This window comes from Schistocerca nitens, chromosome 11 (assembly GCF_023898315.1).
Source record: "Schistocerca nitens isolate TAMUIC-IGC-003100 chromosome 11, iqSchNite1.1, whole genome shotgun sequence".
NCBI lineage: Eukaryota > Metazoa > Arthropoda > Insecta > Orthoptera > Acrididae > Schistocerca > Schistocerca nitens.
Genome location: NC_064624.1, coordinates 70613495 through 70631851, shown reverse-complemented (window position 1 = coordinate 70631851; position 18357 = coordinate 70613495). Strand labels below are relative to the sequence as shown.

The following is an 18357-nucleotide window of genomic DNA, read 5'->3' as shown; positions in this document are numbered from 1 at the left end:
TTACAGTATCAGTTCTCATTGTAGTGTTAATAGCAATATGTAAAATGAAATAGTAAAATTAGGCAAGATGATTTGAAATAACGAATGCCACTATGTACAGCACCACATCGATATCCATATAAATGTTGGAGCATACTAGTAGACAGAAATAAGGACAGTGAAAATCTTATATTTTAGACATACCATATTATAATGTTCAAAATAAGAAAGAAATAAGAGAAAAACAAGCTTGACATATTTGAGGTACCTAGTAGTTTCCCGAGAGCATGGCAGAGGATGTCCTGAGGTGGTACTCTGTACCAAAACCAGTAACCAGTAGACTAAATGAAAACTGCTACTAAGGACTAAAAACTCATCAGCCAGAACATTATAATCACCTATGTAATACCTGGTATGTCCACCTTTGTAACGGATAGCAGCAGTGACGCATCATGGTCTGGAAGGGAATTGGCGCCACACTGCCCACACAAGGCACCTAATTCCCAATAATTCCTCACCGGATGAATGAGCTCTTACGCCACGTCGAGGCACATCCCAGATGTGTTCGTTCGCATTCCCATCAGGTGAGTTGTGGGACCAGCACATTAATTGAAACTCGCCACTCTGTTCCTCGAAATACTCCATCACTTCCATTCCTTGTGATATGGTGCATTACCTTGTTGAAAAATGCCACTGCCATCGTGAAACATGATCCTCATGAAGAGGAGTATGTGGTCTGAAACAAGTGTATATTGCTCGTTGGCCATCATGGTGCCTTGAACAATCTCTACTGGACCTTTGAATGTCAAGGTGAATTTCCCTAGAGCACAATGGAACCAGCGCCAGTTTCTCTCTGTCCCACAGCATAGGTGCCCAGGAGATCCTAATGTGCCCATTTCAGCCATAGTTGCTGATGTCATGGTGTTAACATTGGCAAATGTATGGGTTGTCAGCTGCAGAGGCACACTGTTAGGAGTCTTGAGGGCACTGTGTGTTCAGACACACTTGTAGCCTGCACCATCTGTCACGGTTTACCAGTCTGCCCGGCCTACAACATTCGAGAATGTAATGAGGGCTGGCCACCCAACCCCATGACGTCTGCACATAGTTTCACCTTGGTTTCGCCACATGTCGAAGGCACTCACCACAGCACTCCTCGAACACTCAACAAATCGTGCATTCCGAAATGCTCGTGATGAGCATTCAGGTCATCATAAAATTCCCTCCCTCAAACTGAGATGTATAGCATACCTTCCCCATCTACAGATGGACAGCACATTTGCTGATCCTACATCGACTGTGCATGTGTCTGACTAGCAGTCATTCCTCGTGAAGTGACGCTGCTATTGCCAGTACACGTTTAATCGATGATAGGCAGGTGATCATAATGTTCTGGCTATTGAGTCTGTTATTTATAAATTGCAATGATCACTGTTCCACCCGAGAGGGTATTGAGAAAATGACATAAATAAATAAATAAACTAATAAATGAATCTCTGAACCAAAGTGCAGGATAACACATTGCTGATAAAAAACCATTATTTGGTCTCAGATGGTAGGCATAGTTGTAAAGGGGTCACTGTGAGCCCAGTATGCAATATGGCATTCTTCCCTTGTCTTGACCAGACGTGATAGACTGTAACCTTGACAACGATAATGCCTGCCCTCGTGGTCATGTGCAACTCAACACTGCTACATTGTAACATCTAAATGCCCCAAAATCTTATTGCTGCACAATTAGACCAGCCATGCAACTCGCGATCAAGAGTGGAGCAGCTTCCAAATTATTTCAGTTGCAGATAACGCATGCATAGAAAGTGTCTCTGTATCCTTCACAAGTATCACACAACATCTGACACTGTTCACGGGCATTATATAAACGTGCTGTGGTGTCCGGTCTACTTGTCATGGAGATTTGAAGCCCTGATCAGTTACACTGCAGCTGATGGCGTGTTTGTGTAACAAGCCAGATTGACATCTCACCGCTTTTTCGGTATGCTTCAATTTATCTGTCACGTATCGCATTATTAATTCTGAAACAGTGACTTGTAATAGTACACTTGTTTCAATCGGTCTCTTCACTCTTCTTTGGATTCACAGACTGAATAGTGTTCAGCTTTGAATTTGAATGTGACACCTTTTATTTCACAGATAAGAGAGACATCAGCAACTACCGACCTGTTTCACTGCTTCTATCATTTACCTACATTTTTGAGAAGGTGATGTATTGTAGAAGATTATCACACCTTGGCAACAATAATATTGTCACCAAATCACAGTTTGCCTTTCAGAAGGGGTGCTCTACTGAGAATGCCATTTAAATGTTCACACACCAGATAGTACAAGCATTAAATAACAAAACAGCACCGGTGGGTATTTTCTGTGACCTATCCAAGGCATTTGATGGTGAAAATAATAATATACTGCTAGCTAAAGTTTGTAGGGTTGATGGTGTAGTCAACCAATGCATCTTATCACATCTAACTAAAAGGTTGCAAAAAGCTGTATTTAGTAGTAACTCAACCAACAGAATTCAGGGACATAATTATGACAGGGTGGAAATCACATATGGGGTTCCCCAAGGCTCAATCTTAGGTATACTACTGTTTCTCATTTATGTTAATAATCTACCATCTAATGTACAGCAAGCAGAATTAGTTCTTTTTGCAGATGACAACAGTAATGTTATCACTCTCAGTATTAATACAGAACTGGAAGAAATGGTAAACAATGTTCTCAAAAAGTATCATTGTTTGGTTTTCTGCAAAGTGTCTCACCCTGAATTTCACAGAGACACATTATATACAGTTCTGCACCTCTGGGGGTACTGCATCAGTGATAAGTGTAACACATGGTGGTGAAGTAATACATAAGGTGAAAACTTTTAAAATTCTTAGGTGTCCATATTGATGAGAATTTTAATAGGAAAAACATAAATTTGGGAACTCGTAAAAAAACTTAGTTTCGCTACATCTGCACTTAGAATCACAGCAAATTTTGAAAAGAGATAAATCAGTAAGTTGACATATTTTGCTTCTTTTCATTCAGCAATGTCATATGGAATAATGTTCTGGGGTAAATCATCTTTAAGAAAGATGGTCTTCATTGCCCAAAAACGAGTTGTAACAATAATATGTGGCGCTCACGCGCGATCGTCTTGTAGCCATCTGATTAAGGAGTTGGGCCTACTGACTACCGCTTCACAGTATATTTATTCCCTCATGAAGCTTGTTGTAATCAATCTACTACAGTTCAAAAGGAACCATGAGGTACATGATTACAATAATAGAAGAAAAAATTACATTCATTACTGAACATTAAGGTTTTCTTTAGGTTGCCATTAAGGTTTGAACAAAAACTTTTGACCACTTACCCTGTGATATAAAATGTTTAACAGGCAGTATGGTAAAATTTGGAAATAAATTGAAAAAGTTTCTGCTTGAGCACTCCTACTCTGTAGAAGACTTTCTATGTTTGTAATGTGTAAAAAGGTATGGGTGGGAACTGATAACTCAATCTGTGTTTCTTGTTACCATTTTAGGGAAAAAGAATAGTAATTGTATGGTGATGTTTAGAGTACAAATAGTCGTATAAATTAACTGGCAATTTGCATCTAAAATGACTCATTCGACCACATGACGATCTATCGTGCAATTTTATGCAAGGAAAATGAAAGTAAGCAACAAGCGTTTCTTTCTATTCCCCATGCGTGGGCAATATTCACTTAAACATCTGAAAATTCGGTAACTGTCTTCTGTCGTACCTCATTCGTTTCATATTATGCAACATTTACCAACGACATTATGCCTTGGAGACATACTGTATTTGGCTATTTTGTCACCTCCTTGTGAGGCATTAAAATACCAACATACAGAAAAACCCGCAGAGCAGCTATTACTCGGCAATGGCGTACGAGCACTCTGTCTAAGGCTCGTGGAATTCTAACGACTTGATGGAACCGTAAAGTGATAAGAATTAATCCCTACATGTTATATGTCTACTTCTAGTATTCATAGATCAAGTTTTTCATTATACCATAAATACCTTACGCCTCAGTTGCCTGTGACTGCTTGGCAAAGGCGCAGTTCGGCGCTGTCGAGTTTCTCTCGCTGTACACAGACATTGAGGTCGACCCCAGTTTTCGGCGCGGCATTCGCCTCACCCAGTGGTGACCCCGATGCAGCCGCCAGGCTGTCTGCCGTTCACCCAGGGGGCGACGCGTTGCCTGGGGCGGTTGACGAAGGCTGTCGTCGTCGTGGCCCCAGGGCGGAACTGGAGCCATTCCCCATGTGCCATCGCGTCACGAGAGCGTTGCGGTCCCTGTGTTGTTTTGGGCCATCAATAATGTTCGGAAGCGACATCCCACAACCTAACAACCTTGCACAACATCATATCACTGGCATAATTCATCCCCTTCTTGATTTATATCCCATTTCTTCGTGTTCTGGGTTTATTTTCGCATCATTCTGACAACAGCGACAAGAGAAACCAAAGAGATTTTTAGATACCTATCTCCAATTTCTTCCCCCTATAGTCGGATTCCTGTCTCCTAAGCGGGTAGGATGTCAAAAATTTAACAAAAAATCGACTTTTCGAAAATATGTCTGTTTTGTAGAGTACATCTTCCTGAAAAGTTTGATGTATAAAACATATATATTTCAGTGATTATAAGGCACGCTATTTGGTCCCGCGGGTACCAAGATTAAGCGCTACACCCCTTACCACAGACGTCTGCTGTCATACATACGTGTATTTCGCTGAATTCGAATGTTTATATTAGCGCCAGAGATGGTCATACGTGTAATAAGGGACTATTGACGTAGAAGAAATGTCTTGATGGCGGCACCCAAACCCCAATGAAAGCTTTAATGAATGTGCATGGAAAAGATGCCAAAAACCAATTTTTGTGTGGAAGAGATGTACTTGCTGTTGGTGTTTATGATGCAGTTACATGTTTTAATGATAGTGTGTAAAGCCGGATATGTATTTTAGAGAAAATGGGAATCAAGGGCAAAGTGAACTGCATCAAAGCTTTATATGCAATAAACAGACAGCATGTAGTGAAAGCACATAAATCATTTTTGGAAGTGATAAATTCGGAAAGAGTGAATCATAGGAATGTGGAAAAGACGAAAACAGATATAAAAATGGAAAAAAACCTATTTGTGGTGCTGGACAGTTCTAAATGATGCCAAATGCAGCCAGAAACTTTAATGGCCATTTTCTGCAAAACACAAATTTCTGTTCTCAGATACATGTAACACCCAAAATAAATATGCCATTCCTTTTCCAACTTGGTATCCTTATTAAACACAAACTCCTTAATGCAAAACTCTAGAATTTTCCATCTCTATTAAAAACTGTGGTAAATTTTGAGATAATTAACTATAAAATTTGATTTTTTTCTAAACATGAAGTTCAAAATGTAACAGGTCATTCATTTTCTTGAAAATTAAATAAATTCTAGAATTTCATACACCTTTATGTATGGATTGTATGCTGTGCAAAATTCATCGAAGAATCTCTCTTACTTATGAAGAAAAGTGTACCTATAGAAAAAAATGCAGCCAATAGTAAGTGAAAAAATTATAAAATTTCACATGTAAAAAAAATTTATTTCGTTATGTTTTTGAACTTCCACTGGTCATGCTCACAAAAATTCTATGAATATACTTCTAAAAATATAGACAGTAGAATTTAGTATCTTGTGGTGCCTCTTCTGCTCCAAGTCGGTCCGTTTGACGTCCAACCCCCTTAACATACAAGCTACAAACACCATCTCATGTCGGTAGTACCACATTAAGTGCATTTAAGGGTTACTGTCATTCAAATTTCTTTGTGATTTACGCTGTTGTCTATTGAAATTATGTTGACCAATGGGTGTTGTAAGCACAGTTGTTGAGCTTTGTACACATCTTATATTTATTTTTACCAAATATTGTGTAATATGCTAGGCTACAGGTATGAGAAAATGAGGAGAAGGATGATATATGATTACCTGAATGCTGTCATTCGTCTTATGTGGGCCACTACTGTCGTTGGCAGTGTGTGTTCTATTATCTGTGTGTGGACAGTACCTCAGCTGTACAGTCTGTGGTAATCTGACCACTGGACTCGATGTGAAAACCCTTTTGGAAGCAGTGTTCCTCCTGTGCAGCACGCCAAGCGCTGGAGAGAGCAGGACCGGCCCCTCCCCGCAGCCGCACAGTGGCCACAGCGACGACGGCCGGAGGCCAGCCACACCTGCGCCCCCCACCTCTCCCCAGGCCGCTCCACAGCCTGATGACGCCGCCGTCTCTCTCCTGCGGTGAGTTCAGTCACTTTACGTGTAGACTGTCCACAATCACAGTTCGACATGTTGGGCAGTTAGCCAAGTGATAAAGTCAAGAAATCCAATGTCGCTATTTTACGTTTTTGACGAAGCAGAAGTTGTAGGTCTAGTATAAAGTTTTTCGTTTCATTAATTGTGACGTTTGACGAGGAAAGGATATAAGGGAATCTATACACCCTTCTACAGGTTTGTTGCATGACTCGTTTTCATTTCGTAACACAGCTGACTTGTGTAAGATAACACTAAACAATTCCCCAAAAACAACGACTGTGCTGGTGTGTTGGGAGCAATTTCAGTTTTCAGCGAAATCTCTGCCTAGTAATCTCTCAGAAAGCCCTAAGATATTCTGGTAATACATTAAGCACACTAGTGGAAAGGAGCAGTCAATAACCTTCACTGTGTGATAACAATAGTGAAGTCACTGGTGACAGTGCCACTAAAGCAGAGTTATTATACATATTTTTCCGAAATGTCTTGACCAAATTAGAAGAAATAAATATTCCTGAATTCCTATCAAGAATAACTTCAAAGTGAGACACATAGAAGCAGATATCCTCGGTGTAGCAAAGTAGCTTAAATCACTTAATAAAGGCAGGGCCTCCAATCCAGATTGTATATCTGTCAGATTCCTATCAGAATATGCTGTCACAAAAGTTCCATATTTAGCAATTACATACATCAGCTCGCTCACAGATATATCCGCACCTAAAGACTGGAAAATTATTCTTGTCACACCAATACCCAAAAAGGGAAATACGAGTAATCCGCTGAATTACTGGCTCATATCACTAACGTCGATTTACAGTAGGGTTTTGGAACATATGCTGTGACTGAACATTATGAATTACCTCGAAGAAAACGGTGTATTGGCACATTATCATCAAGGGCTTAAATTATATCGTTCGTGTGGAACATAACTAGGTCTTTATACTTGTGAAGTCATGATTGCTATGGACAGGGGATGCCAAAATGATTCTATATTTTTAGATTTACAGAAGCCTTTCGACACATTTCCTCAAAAGCGTCTCCTAGCTAAACTGCGTGCCTATTGAATATTGCCTCAGTTGCGCGACTGGATTCGTGATTTACTGTCAGAAAGACATCGAGTAAAACAGATGAAATATCCAGCGTTCCCCAAGGAATTGTTACAGGCCCTCTATCGTTCCTGGTCTATATTAGTGGCAATTGACCCTGAACAAAGAAAAGTATGAAGTTATTCACACGAGTACTAAAAGAAATCCACAAAATTTCGATTACGTGATAAGTGTCACGAACCTGAAGGCTGTAAATTCAATTAAATACTTAGGGATTACAATTACAAATGACCTACACTGGACTGATCACGTAGATATTGTTGTGGGTAGAGCAAACGAAAGACTGCGAATCATTGGCAGAACACTTAAAAGGTGGAACAGGTCTGCTAAAGAGGCTGCTTACACCACTCTTGTCCATCCTATCCTGGAGTATTGCTGTGATGTATAGGATCCGTATCAGGTGGCACTGACGGATGACATCGAAAAAGTTTAAAGAGGCGCAGCTCATTCTTTATTACCGCGAAGTAGTGGAGATAGTGCCACGGACATGATACGTGAATTGGATTGACAATCATTAAAACAAACGCGATTTTAATTGCGACGGGATCTTATCATTAAATTCAACTACCAGTTTCCTTCCTCCGATTGCGAAAACATTCTGTTGGCACCCACCTAAATAGGGAGAAATGATCATCACGATAAAATAAGAGATCTTGCACTGAAAAATTTAAGTACTCATTGTTCCCGCGCGCCGTTTAAGAGCGGAACGGTAGAGACACAGCTTGAAGGTGGTTCATTGAACCCTCCGCGAGGCGCTTTATTGTGAATAGCAAAGTAATCTCGTAGACGTAGACGTACATTGTTTCCTATCTCATGAATTACCCATGTAGGGAACAACCCTTCACTTTCATTTCCACGATTATTGTCCCAGCGGCATAATGAGAAATTCTCTCACGGAGTGTGTGGTAACACCGCAGCTGGGGGAGTTAAATGAGCTGAGATCCGTGGCTTATCCCAATACGAGAGACGTATTTGACAACGGGTATTGGCAGTTTTTGGAAATCATTCGTGGCAACATGAGCTTCTACAAAAGTGGAAGTCGGACCAGTCGGTGTCCAAGTGATAAAGGCGGCCATTTTGGATCAATAAAAATCAGGTCAATCCTATTGTGTGGGCATGGTTGAGTGGAGATGGACACAGTAGCCGTATATCGACAGCTGTAAAACCTTCTGTAGCTCAGGGAGTTTTACAGGCGAAGTGACAGAAGTTTTTCTTTTTATTCATCACAGACCAGTTTCAGCGTAAATTCGTCATCACTTCACTTTTCTTCTTCGAAATCATTGATCTATAGTGGTAGTCACCGATGTTTTACTGTCGCTTTGTGAAATAGAAATCCTATCTGATAGTGAACTGATATTGTTGCAAGACACAGTTCAGTTGATGCTTGTAGTCAACAGGCCCAAAAGTGGCAATTCAGAGTATTCAATGTGCCTTTACAATTAATCGGAGCAGAATCCAACAAGTTATTGGGCAATAGAGGAGTCTGTACCTATTCAAGAGAAAACAGGGATCCCTACCAGGTATTTTAACAATGACAATGGGATCAGTAATGTTTCAGTGGACTTAAGAAAACTTATTCTCTCCCAGTGATTCAAGGATTTCGGGCTTTAATTACCTATTATGGTCAGCCACAGATGTACGATGTCTGGCGATCCAGGTGGTCAAATCATTTACTCGAGTGGTCCACAAATTGAGCAAATACTTCTCAAAATACTTTTCCCAGTCTAAAAGCTTTATGCACACAGGCAGTCAACAAAACTTCATCCATGGGTCTGATAATATAGAAAGCTACAGAGAATGTAGGCTGAAATTTTATAAGATAGAGAGCCTGATAGGTATTTACCCAATTTGTCGTATACAAATTGCATCAGCCATTTGACATAAGAAGACAACCAACGAGAAGTAAGTGTAACAGGAAAGACTAAAGATAGAGAGCACAACGAAGAATACTTTGTAGATAAACCAGAAACTCATCAATGTAAGATGATGCAGCATAATCAAAAATAATTAATGTATATGATCTCAGGCAAAGTCTGTAAATTATGTTACACGAACTATATATAAAATTAGCAGAATCTCAGTAGAAAAGGACCTGAAAAAATTTGAAAATAAATTATTGTTGTTGAATAAGAGACAAGACATGGAAAGGGAAAAATATTTCTGCATAAAAAGACTAATACGAAAAGAGGAGAAAGCTGGCTAAAAAGCGACAGAGAAACATCAGCATGAGGAAATAAACTATTAAGAGCAGGAAATGAAACATATTAAGACAATACTCGATAATGGAGTGAAAAGTTTGTCGAGAGTGAGTTAAGAAAACCAGCCTGGAGAGCAGATCGTGCGTAACATGGTAGTAATGTGAATAACAATGTACAGGGCGAAAGAGAGCCTACGCTTCCTTTTTTCTTCGGCATCAGACGTCTGTGGTGACTAGTAAGAGGTCCTACATAAATACAGGCTTTGGAAGACTAAAAGCGAGAACAGCTTTAATCAAAAATAGTTTACAGTCATAAATACACGGATTTATAAGAATCACAAAACCAAAAATTTGTTAATATGGAACAGTGAAACGTCGGGAATAGATTTGCCAGGGTAACATATTTAACTGATTAACATTGCAGGATCGCAAGTTAATGTAAGTGCGAGATAAGCCACTGGACACGTGAAATTGTGGAGCACTTCCAAAAGGTCGAATGCAGGCATGCAAACATGTATGGATTGTGTTGCTCAAGTATCAGATATCAGTATTTAAAATGGAGTTCGATGCCTAATGCATCTGGTTGGTCAGTACAGGGACGGTTAATGCTGTTGGTGAATGATGCTGGAGTTACTGTATGATGATATCTGCTCGACTGGAAAAAGACCTGATGATTGAGAATGCCAAGAGCCTTGTCAACACTCTATAGAACATGTTGGGTTACAAGAGCGGTAAGTGAGCGAGCGTTATCCTGTTGAAAATCTACCCCTGGAATCCTGTTCGTTAATGGCAGCAGAACGGGTCGAATCACCAGATTGAAACAGACAAGGTGTGTGGGATAGCCATGGGAATGTTCCTGCTGTCATACGAAATCGCACCACAGACCATAACTCCAGGTGTAGGTCCAGTGTGTTAACACACAGAAAGGCTGGTTGTAGGCCCCCAACTGGCCTAATCAAAGCATGGCCATTACTGGCACCGAGGCTGGTGGTTTGGGATCAGTGAAACGCATGCTACACGGCACCTGGTTCGGAGCTGTCTTTAAAGTAACCGATTTGTAAGAGTTCATTGTGTTACCTGGTGATAACTGCTGCTCAAACAGCTGCTGGAGACGTATTACAATGCGCCAGAGTAATACGCAGAACAGGATGGTCTTCCCTCTCAGTAGTGCCACGTGGCCGTCTGGAACCAAGTCTTCTTGCGACCGGATATTCTTCTAATCACCGCTGCCAACAGGCATATATAGTGGGTACATTACTGTGAAATATTTCTACATCACGGAAGGAACAACCAGAATCTCGTAGCCCTAGTACAGACTTCGCTTAGTCTCTATGAGATGTTATTAACAGCGTCTTTGTCGCCTCAAAGGCATTTTTGCCCTACATCAACACACTGCGTCCAGGCTCAAAGGTAACTAACGCTCAAGCCCGTTACAGCGTGTTTTTAAAGCAAGCCTGATTGGCTTCCTCGTAGTGGTGCTACTATCGCCACTCTTGAGCAACTGCATTGAAATTTGAAAATACATAATATTCCAGATTTAGAAACACACCTACCAACTTTCGTTTATGTCGCACTGCTTTTTCTTGGTGCTGTACTATTTCGAAAGTAAAAGACGTTGTTAACAATGTTACCAAAATCTCAAAAAGTTCTTGAACGGCATACTTCACTTTTTATACGTTATTCTTATAAACGTTGGGACAGTGTCTGCTTTTATATACCAATGGCTTAGGAGTGCGCCATTGACTAGTGGTCAAAATTTTCTGTGTCCCAGGTTCCAGCACAGGCACTGCTTAACCTCTGAACAAAAATTAACAGCAGTGTCAGCAAAGATGTCCAGCATAAAAAGTCGCCATTTTCCTGACAAAGGCCTTGTCAAATAGGGTGGAGGAACGACAGAGCTTCAAGGCACTCCCTTTCCCTTGGGGTGGGAAACTGCCCTTAAAAGGGAGAAGAGTTAGTAATGATCAATGACGAGAGGATGCAGAAGGCAATGGAATCGAATAAATTAAAACCACCTAACGTGTATCCATAGGACATACGTCGTTAACAGGGAAACTGTCTTGATGCAATCTGCAGTGAGAAAAGATTCCAGACAAGTTACCCTTTGGGATCTCTGGGAGTGGACTACCAAGGTCGAAGTGACAATGGAAAAGAGACGGAATAATTTAGGAAGGGCTAACCTTCTGCGACTTGGAGCTTTGAATTTAGAAGTTTGATCGTAATTAGAAAGCTAGGGAGTATAAAAACGGAAGTGCAAAGGCCCCAGTCTAGATACGGTGGGGGTCATTGAAGTGAAACAGAAGAAGGCTAAGGATTTGTCATAAGACACATTGGGATAAAATCAACAGCAGCAGAAAATGCTGTAATGGGAGTAGGATTCATTATGCATAGGAAGTACGAGAGAGAGTGGGCTACTGTGAACAGCTCTATGGCAGAGTTTTTCTCACCAGATTCGAAATCAAACGAACGCCAACAACGATAGTTCAGGTACACATGGTAACGACACAAGCAAAAAGAGAAAAGAGAGGAGGTATGCAATTGAAATGCAGTTGCAGGGGAAAGAAAATAAGAAAGGGTCATGGGGTATATGGGCTTGGCATAGGGATGAGAGGGGTGAAAGTCTAATTGATTTCTGCATTGAAATTGAGATGGCAATAACAAAATACTCTGTTCAGCAATCATGTGAGGAAAAAATTAGCTTGGAAAAGACCGAGAGACACTGGAAGATTCCAGCTGGATTCCATCATAGTGAGACAGAGATTCCGAAATCAGATATTGGAATGTAAGGCGTACCCAGATGAACATAGATTTAGTAATTATGAAGAGTAGAGTGAGGTTTAAGAGAGTCGACCAGAAGAATCAGAGTAGAAGGATGTAGCATATTGCAGTACTGAGAAATGAAACTTAAAGTTTACCAACGATATGGATATTGCGGGAAGGAATATCACAGTGGACTGTTCAGTTCAGGAGGAGAGGACATATCTAGAACCTAAAATCACAGACTGTGGACAGACTAACACAGATAAAGGGAAGCCAACTTCAAAGAAACTTTAGGTAACAAAGAAACAAAAATACAACTGATCGATGAAAGAAGAAAGTATAAAAGTGTTCAGAGAAAGACAGGAAGACAGCTACATTCACTGAGGTGGCAAGAGTCGTGGGATACCTGCTGATATCATGTCACATCTCCTTGTGCCCAACCTAGAGCAAGATCTCGAGGTGGTGGGGACCCAAGAAGTTGTTGGAAGTCCCCTGTACAAATAATATGCCATGCTGCCCCTGTAGCCACCCACAACTGCTAAAGCGTTGTTGGTGCAGGACTTTGTGCACGAACTGACCTCTCGATTATGTCCCATAAATGTTCCATGGGATTCATGTTGCGCGATCTGACTGGTCAGATCATTTATTCGAGTGGTCCACAATGTTCGCCAAACGAGTCACGAACAGTTCTGGCCCACCGACATGATATCGTTATTTGAGAACATGAAGTCCACAAATGGCTGAAAATGGTCTCCAAGTAGCAAAAGATAACTGTCTGCATTCAATGATAGGCTCAGTTGGACCAGAGGACCCTGCCCATTCCGTGTAAACAAAACCCACGCCATTATCGAGCCAACACCATTTTGCACAGCGCCTTGTTGGCAATTCGGGACTGTAGCCTCTCGCGGTCAACACCACACTCGAATACTACCATCAGCTCTCACTAACTCAATCCGAGATTTATCTGACCAGGCCACCCTTTTCCAGTCGTCTAGGATTCAACCAATATGGTTATGAGACCAGGAGCTGCAGGTGATAGCCGGCCGGAGTGGCCGTGCGGTTCTAGGCGCTACAGTCTGGAACCGAGCAACCGGTACGGTCGCAGGTTCGAATCCTGCCTCGGGCATGTATGTGTGTGATGTCCTTAGATTAGTTAGGTTTAATTAGTTCTGAGTTATAGGCGACTGATCACCTTAGAAGTCAAGTCGCATAGTGCTCATAGCCCTTCTGCTGGTGATAACATACTGTTAGTAAATGCACTTGCACTGGTCATCTTGTGCCGCAGCCCATTGACGCAAAATTTCGCCGCACTTCCAAAAAGATACGTCGATAGTACATTCTGCATTGATTTCTGCGGTTGTTTCACGCAGTGTTGCTTCTGCCTTAGCACTGACCCATTTATGCAGGCGCCACTGCTTTAGGTCGTTATGTGAAGGCTGTCAGCCACAGCACTGACCGTGGTGAAAGGCAATGCTTCAAATTTTGTATTCTCGGCACACTCTTGCCACTGTGGATCTTGGAATATTGAATTCCTTAACGATTTCCGAAATGTAATGTCTAATGCTTCTAGCTCAAACTACAGTTCGGTGTGAAAAGTGTTAATTCTCGCTGTGTGTCGGAAACGTTTCACATGAATCACCTGATTACATATGATAGCTCCACCAATGCACTGCCCTTTTATATCTTGTGTACACATTACTACCGCTATCTGTGTATGTTAACATCGCTTTTGCACAACTTGTCACCTCGATGTGACTCATTTAGGAATGACATATGTACGATGTTCTAGGTAGCCAAGGCCAAATAACTGTAGAAAACTTAAGACAAAACTGTAAACAAACAGTCGTAGGAAGGACTGACGCCCGCATCTCGTGGTCGTGCGGTAGCGTTCTCGCTTCCCACGCCCGGGTTCACGGGTTCGATTCCCGGCGGGGTCAGGGATTTTCTCTGCCTCGTGATGGCTGGGTGTTGTGTGATGTCCTTAGGTTAGTTAGGTTTAAGTAGTTCTAAGTTCTAGGAGACTGATGACCATAGATGTTGTGTCCCATAGTGCTCAGAGCCATTTGAAGGACTGACACAGAATATAGAAAAGTGAAAACAATAATTACCATGGGAATTCCATTCCCAACGCCAGAAGAGAGAGCAAATAAATGGAAAGATTACATTGACAGCCTCTATGAAGGAGGAACTTTTCTGATGACATGGTAGAGGAAGCAATCTGTGTTGGCGTGGAAGATATAGAAGATGTACTATTAGAGGCAATATTTAAAAGAGCTCTGGTCTATTTTACAACAAATAAAGCTAAAAGGATACATAAAATTTCATCATGACTACTGAGTTCATAGGGGAAAGTGTCACCCCAACGACTATCCAAGTTCGAGTGTAGAACCTATGAGAGTGGCAATGTACCGTCACACTTTCAGAAAAAATATCATCCACATATCTCCAAAGGTAGCCATGGCAGATAACTGTGAAAACAACAGCACAATCATCTTTGGAACTCATACATCCGAGCTGCTGATGAGAATGATGCAAATAAGAATGGAACAGAAAATTAAAAAACTGTCAGCTTTAGGAAAGGTAATGGCGCCAGAGAGGCAGTTCGTAAGTTGTAATTGATAATGGAACCAATGCTGACGAAAAGTCAAAATACAGTCAAAAGTTTTTTACCTAGAAAAAGCGTTCGACAATATAAAATTCTGCAGGAGCTTCGAAAGTCTTACGTAAATATAACTAAGTTACAGGGAAAGACAGGTGGGTTACAACATGTACAAGAACCAAGATTGAAGAATAAGACTCGAAAATAAAGATAAAGTACTCAGATTAAAAGTGTGTAAAACAGGGTGCAGTCTTTTGCCCCTACTATTCAATATATTCACCGAAGAAGCTATGATGGAAATGTAATAAAGATTCTAGGATGGGATTCAAATTCACGGTGAAAGAATGCCAATGAAATTTTTGTTGATGACATTGCTGTCCTCAGAGAAAGTGACGAATTATGGGATCTGTTGAAATGAATGGAGAGTCTGATGAGTAAGGAATATTAATTGAGAATGAACCACGGAAATAAATTTCTAATGAGAAGCAGCAGATATCGGAATTTTTTACATTTAAATTAGTGGTCATGAAGTAGACAATATTAAGGAAATCTGTAAGGAAAATAACCCATGATATACATAACAAGAAGGACATAAAAAGCATACTAGCAAAGGCAAAATTGGTACAACTAGCCAACATAATTCTACTGCTATGAAACATAGGTCATAATTTGAGGAAGAAATTTATGAGAATCTATGTTTGGAGAACTACTTTGTATGATACTGAATCGTAGACAGTGGCAAAACACCGTGACTAAGGAGACTTCGAGCGTCTGAGATGTGGTGCTAGAGAAAAGTGTTGAAAATTAGGTGGACTTGTTGGATATGGAATGAGGCGGGTACTCTGCAGAATCAGTGACATGGGGAAATACTGACAAGACGAAGGAGATGTAGAGTGTAAAGACTGAAGAGTGTCTTTCTCTTCAGTCGGAAGACAGTTGGAATACGTCGAGGAGTTAATTGAGGATGTAGTGTGTAAGTGCTATATGAGATGAAGGTTGGTGCAAGAGAGGAATTCGTGTCAGGCCACATCAAACCAATTAGAAAACTACTGGTTAAAATAATCTCATTTGACAGATTAATAGAATATATTTGTACTTAATTGCCTTTAGTTCACAAAGAAAGTTCTACATATTATTCCCGAGGCTGCAACACACAGTTTGTAACATCAAAATGTAGGTGTTGCTGTCACATGCAAATAACATGGCCTGTTTCTCAGTAGACATTCAGTTACATCGGCAGTATCTGGACACTCATTAGTGAACATTAATAAGGGATGTGTCAAAGTTTCATCTCTATGAAGGCTTTGACTCTGCTGAGGAAACTTTCAGTAATGGGTCTGAACTTCAGTGGAGAAATGAGAACCCATTCTTCCTCAAAGTTGGACTCTTCAATCTGCAGCGAAGTCAGCTTCTAACTCATCCCCAAAGCAGTTACATAGGATTCAGCTCGGAATTCAGGGCAGAATAGTACAGTCATGGAATGTTGTCCACAAACTCTCGCGTAATAGCTAATGATTTATTACAAGGAGCAATGTCTTGCTAATACCAACAACGTTACTGTATTGTATGCAGTACATAAAGCTGGAAAACGTGATTTACATGCTACCGAATTTAGTGTTAAGCTCAATAGGGGAATAACAGCATGGATATATCCCCATAATGTAACGCCATCTCCTCACTCCTTCACTTCTGGCATTACACAAAATGGCAGGTAACAGTCATTAACCAAAAACAGAACCTTCCATCGGTGATTCACATGTCCGGACCATTCGTTTCCACTCATCCATGGTCGAAATATTACTGGTACATTTGTTACTCAGGTGACATCCAGTGTTTAGTGCACATTCGAAACTACTGAACCTCCCTGATGAACCCATTCTGCTATTTCTGGTTCTCTGCTGACAACACATGTGCCTCTGCCTCCTTTTATACTGGCGGATCGTCCTTTCATTACATTTGTTGGTCAGTCACATATTAGATAAAGGTGTCTAGATAGTTTTGATCCGGTTGTGTAGCTTGTCCCCAATGTTATTCAATCCGTATTTTGAGCAAGCGGTAAAGGAAACAAAAGAAATATTTGCAGTAGGAATTAAAAGAAATGAAAAGATTGACGTTGTCTGATGACATTGTAATTTTGTCAGGGACAGAAAAGGACCTAGAATAGCAGCTGAACAAAATGGACAGTGTCTTGCAAGGAGGATATAAGATGAACATCAACAAAAGCAAAACGACGATAGTGGAATAGAGACAAGTTAAATTAGTTCATGCTGAGGGAATTACATTACGAAATGAAACGCTTAAAGTAGTAAATGAATTTTGCTATTTAGGGAGCAAAGTAACTGATGTACGAAACAGAGATGATATAAACTGTGGAATGGAAATCACAAGGAAAGAGTTTCTGATGAAGAGAAATTCTGTAACGGCGAGTACAGATTTAAGTGTCAGGAGGTCGTTTCTGAAAGTATTTGTATGCAGTGTAGCCATGAATGGAAGTGAAACTTGGGCGATAAATAGTCTACACAAGAAGGGAATAGAAGCTTTCGAAATGTGGTGCTACAGAACACTGCAGAGGATTATGTGGGTAGCTAATATAACTGATGAGAAAGTACCGAACAGAATTGGGGAGAAGAGGAATTTGTGACACAACTTGAAGCAGGGATCGGTTGCTAGGACATGTTCTGAGGAATCAAGGGATATCAAATATAGTACTGGATTGCAGTGTGGATGCTAAAAATCGTAGTCAGAGACCAAGAAATGAATACACAGAACAGATTCAGAAGGATGTAGTTTGCAGTGGTTACTTGGAGACGAAGAAACTAGCACACAGTAGAGTAGCATGGAGAGTTGCATCAAAGCTGTCTCTCGACTGAAGACCGTAAGAACCTTAACACTGTATATAAATGCTGTTAGGTCTTTAGTGTGTTCACAAAGCCAAGATCCAGACTGCCTAGAAATTTTAATGGTACGAAAAGCGCATTAAATTCGATGTATACTGGTGTCCAGAATTAAAGCAACAAACGGAAATATTGCGAGGTTGCGTTTATTTTGCCATAAAAAAGTACAAACAGGTGATAGTGAAGTAGGAAAAATGTTAAGAACAATGAACATAAAAAAACTACAATATGCATAAAGGTAGAGAAAAATGTTCTTGGTTTTTTCCAAGGTAACAGATTTGCAAACACAATCCAACAACTGGATAATGTGCTCAGCATAGGCTGTGACCACCTCTGGCTCATAGAACCCTGACATCGACAAGGCAAGCTGTGAATGATGTCATCAACCTCATGTGGAGGCAATAACACCGTTTCCCCTGCAGAGCTACTCGCAAGTCATATGGAATTGTTGGTGGATGCTTGAGTGATGAAACCCGTCTCACTACTACATATATTTCGTATGC

General features: G+C 40.7%; 1 protein-coding gene across 1 annotated transcript in view; it reads left to right on the top strand.

Annotated features, from left to right (window-relative positions):
- LOC126212649 (ankyrin-2-like) overlaps positions 1–18357 on the top strand; it is an 82433-nt gene that overhangs the window by 60034 nt on the left and 4042 nt on the right. Inside the window, exon 3 of the mRNA XM_049940074.1 lies at positions 6137–6286. Within this exon, the coding sequence (XP_049796031.1) occupies positions 6137–6286 (150 nt within the window). The remainder of the gene's footprint in view (positions 1–6136; positions 6287–18357) is intronic.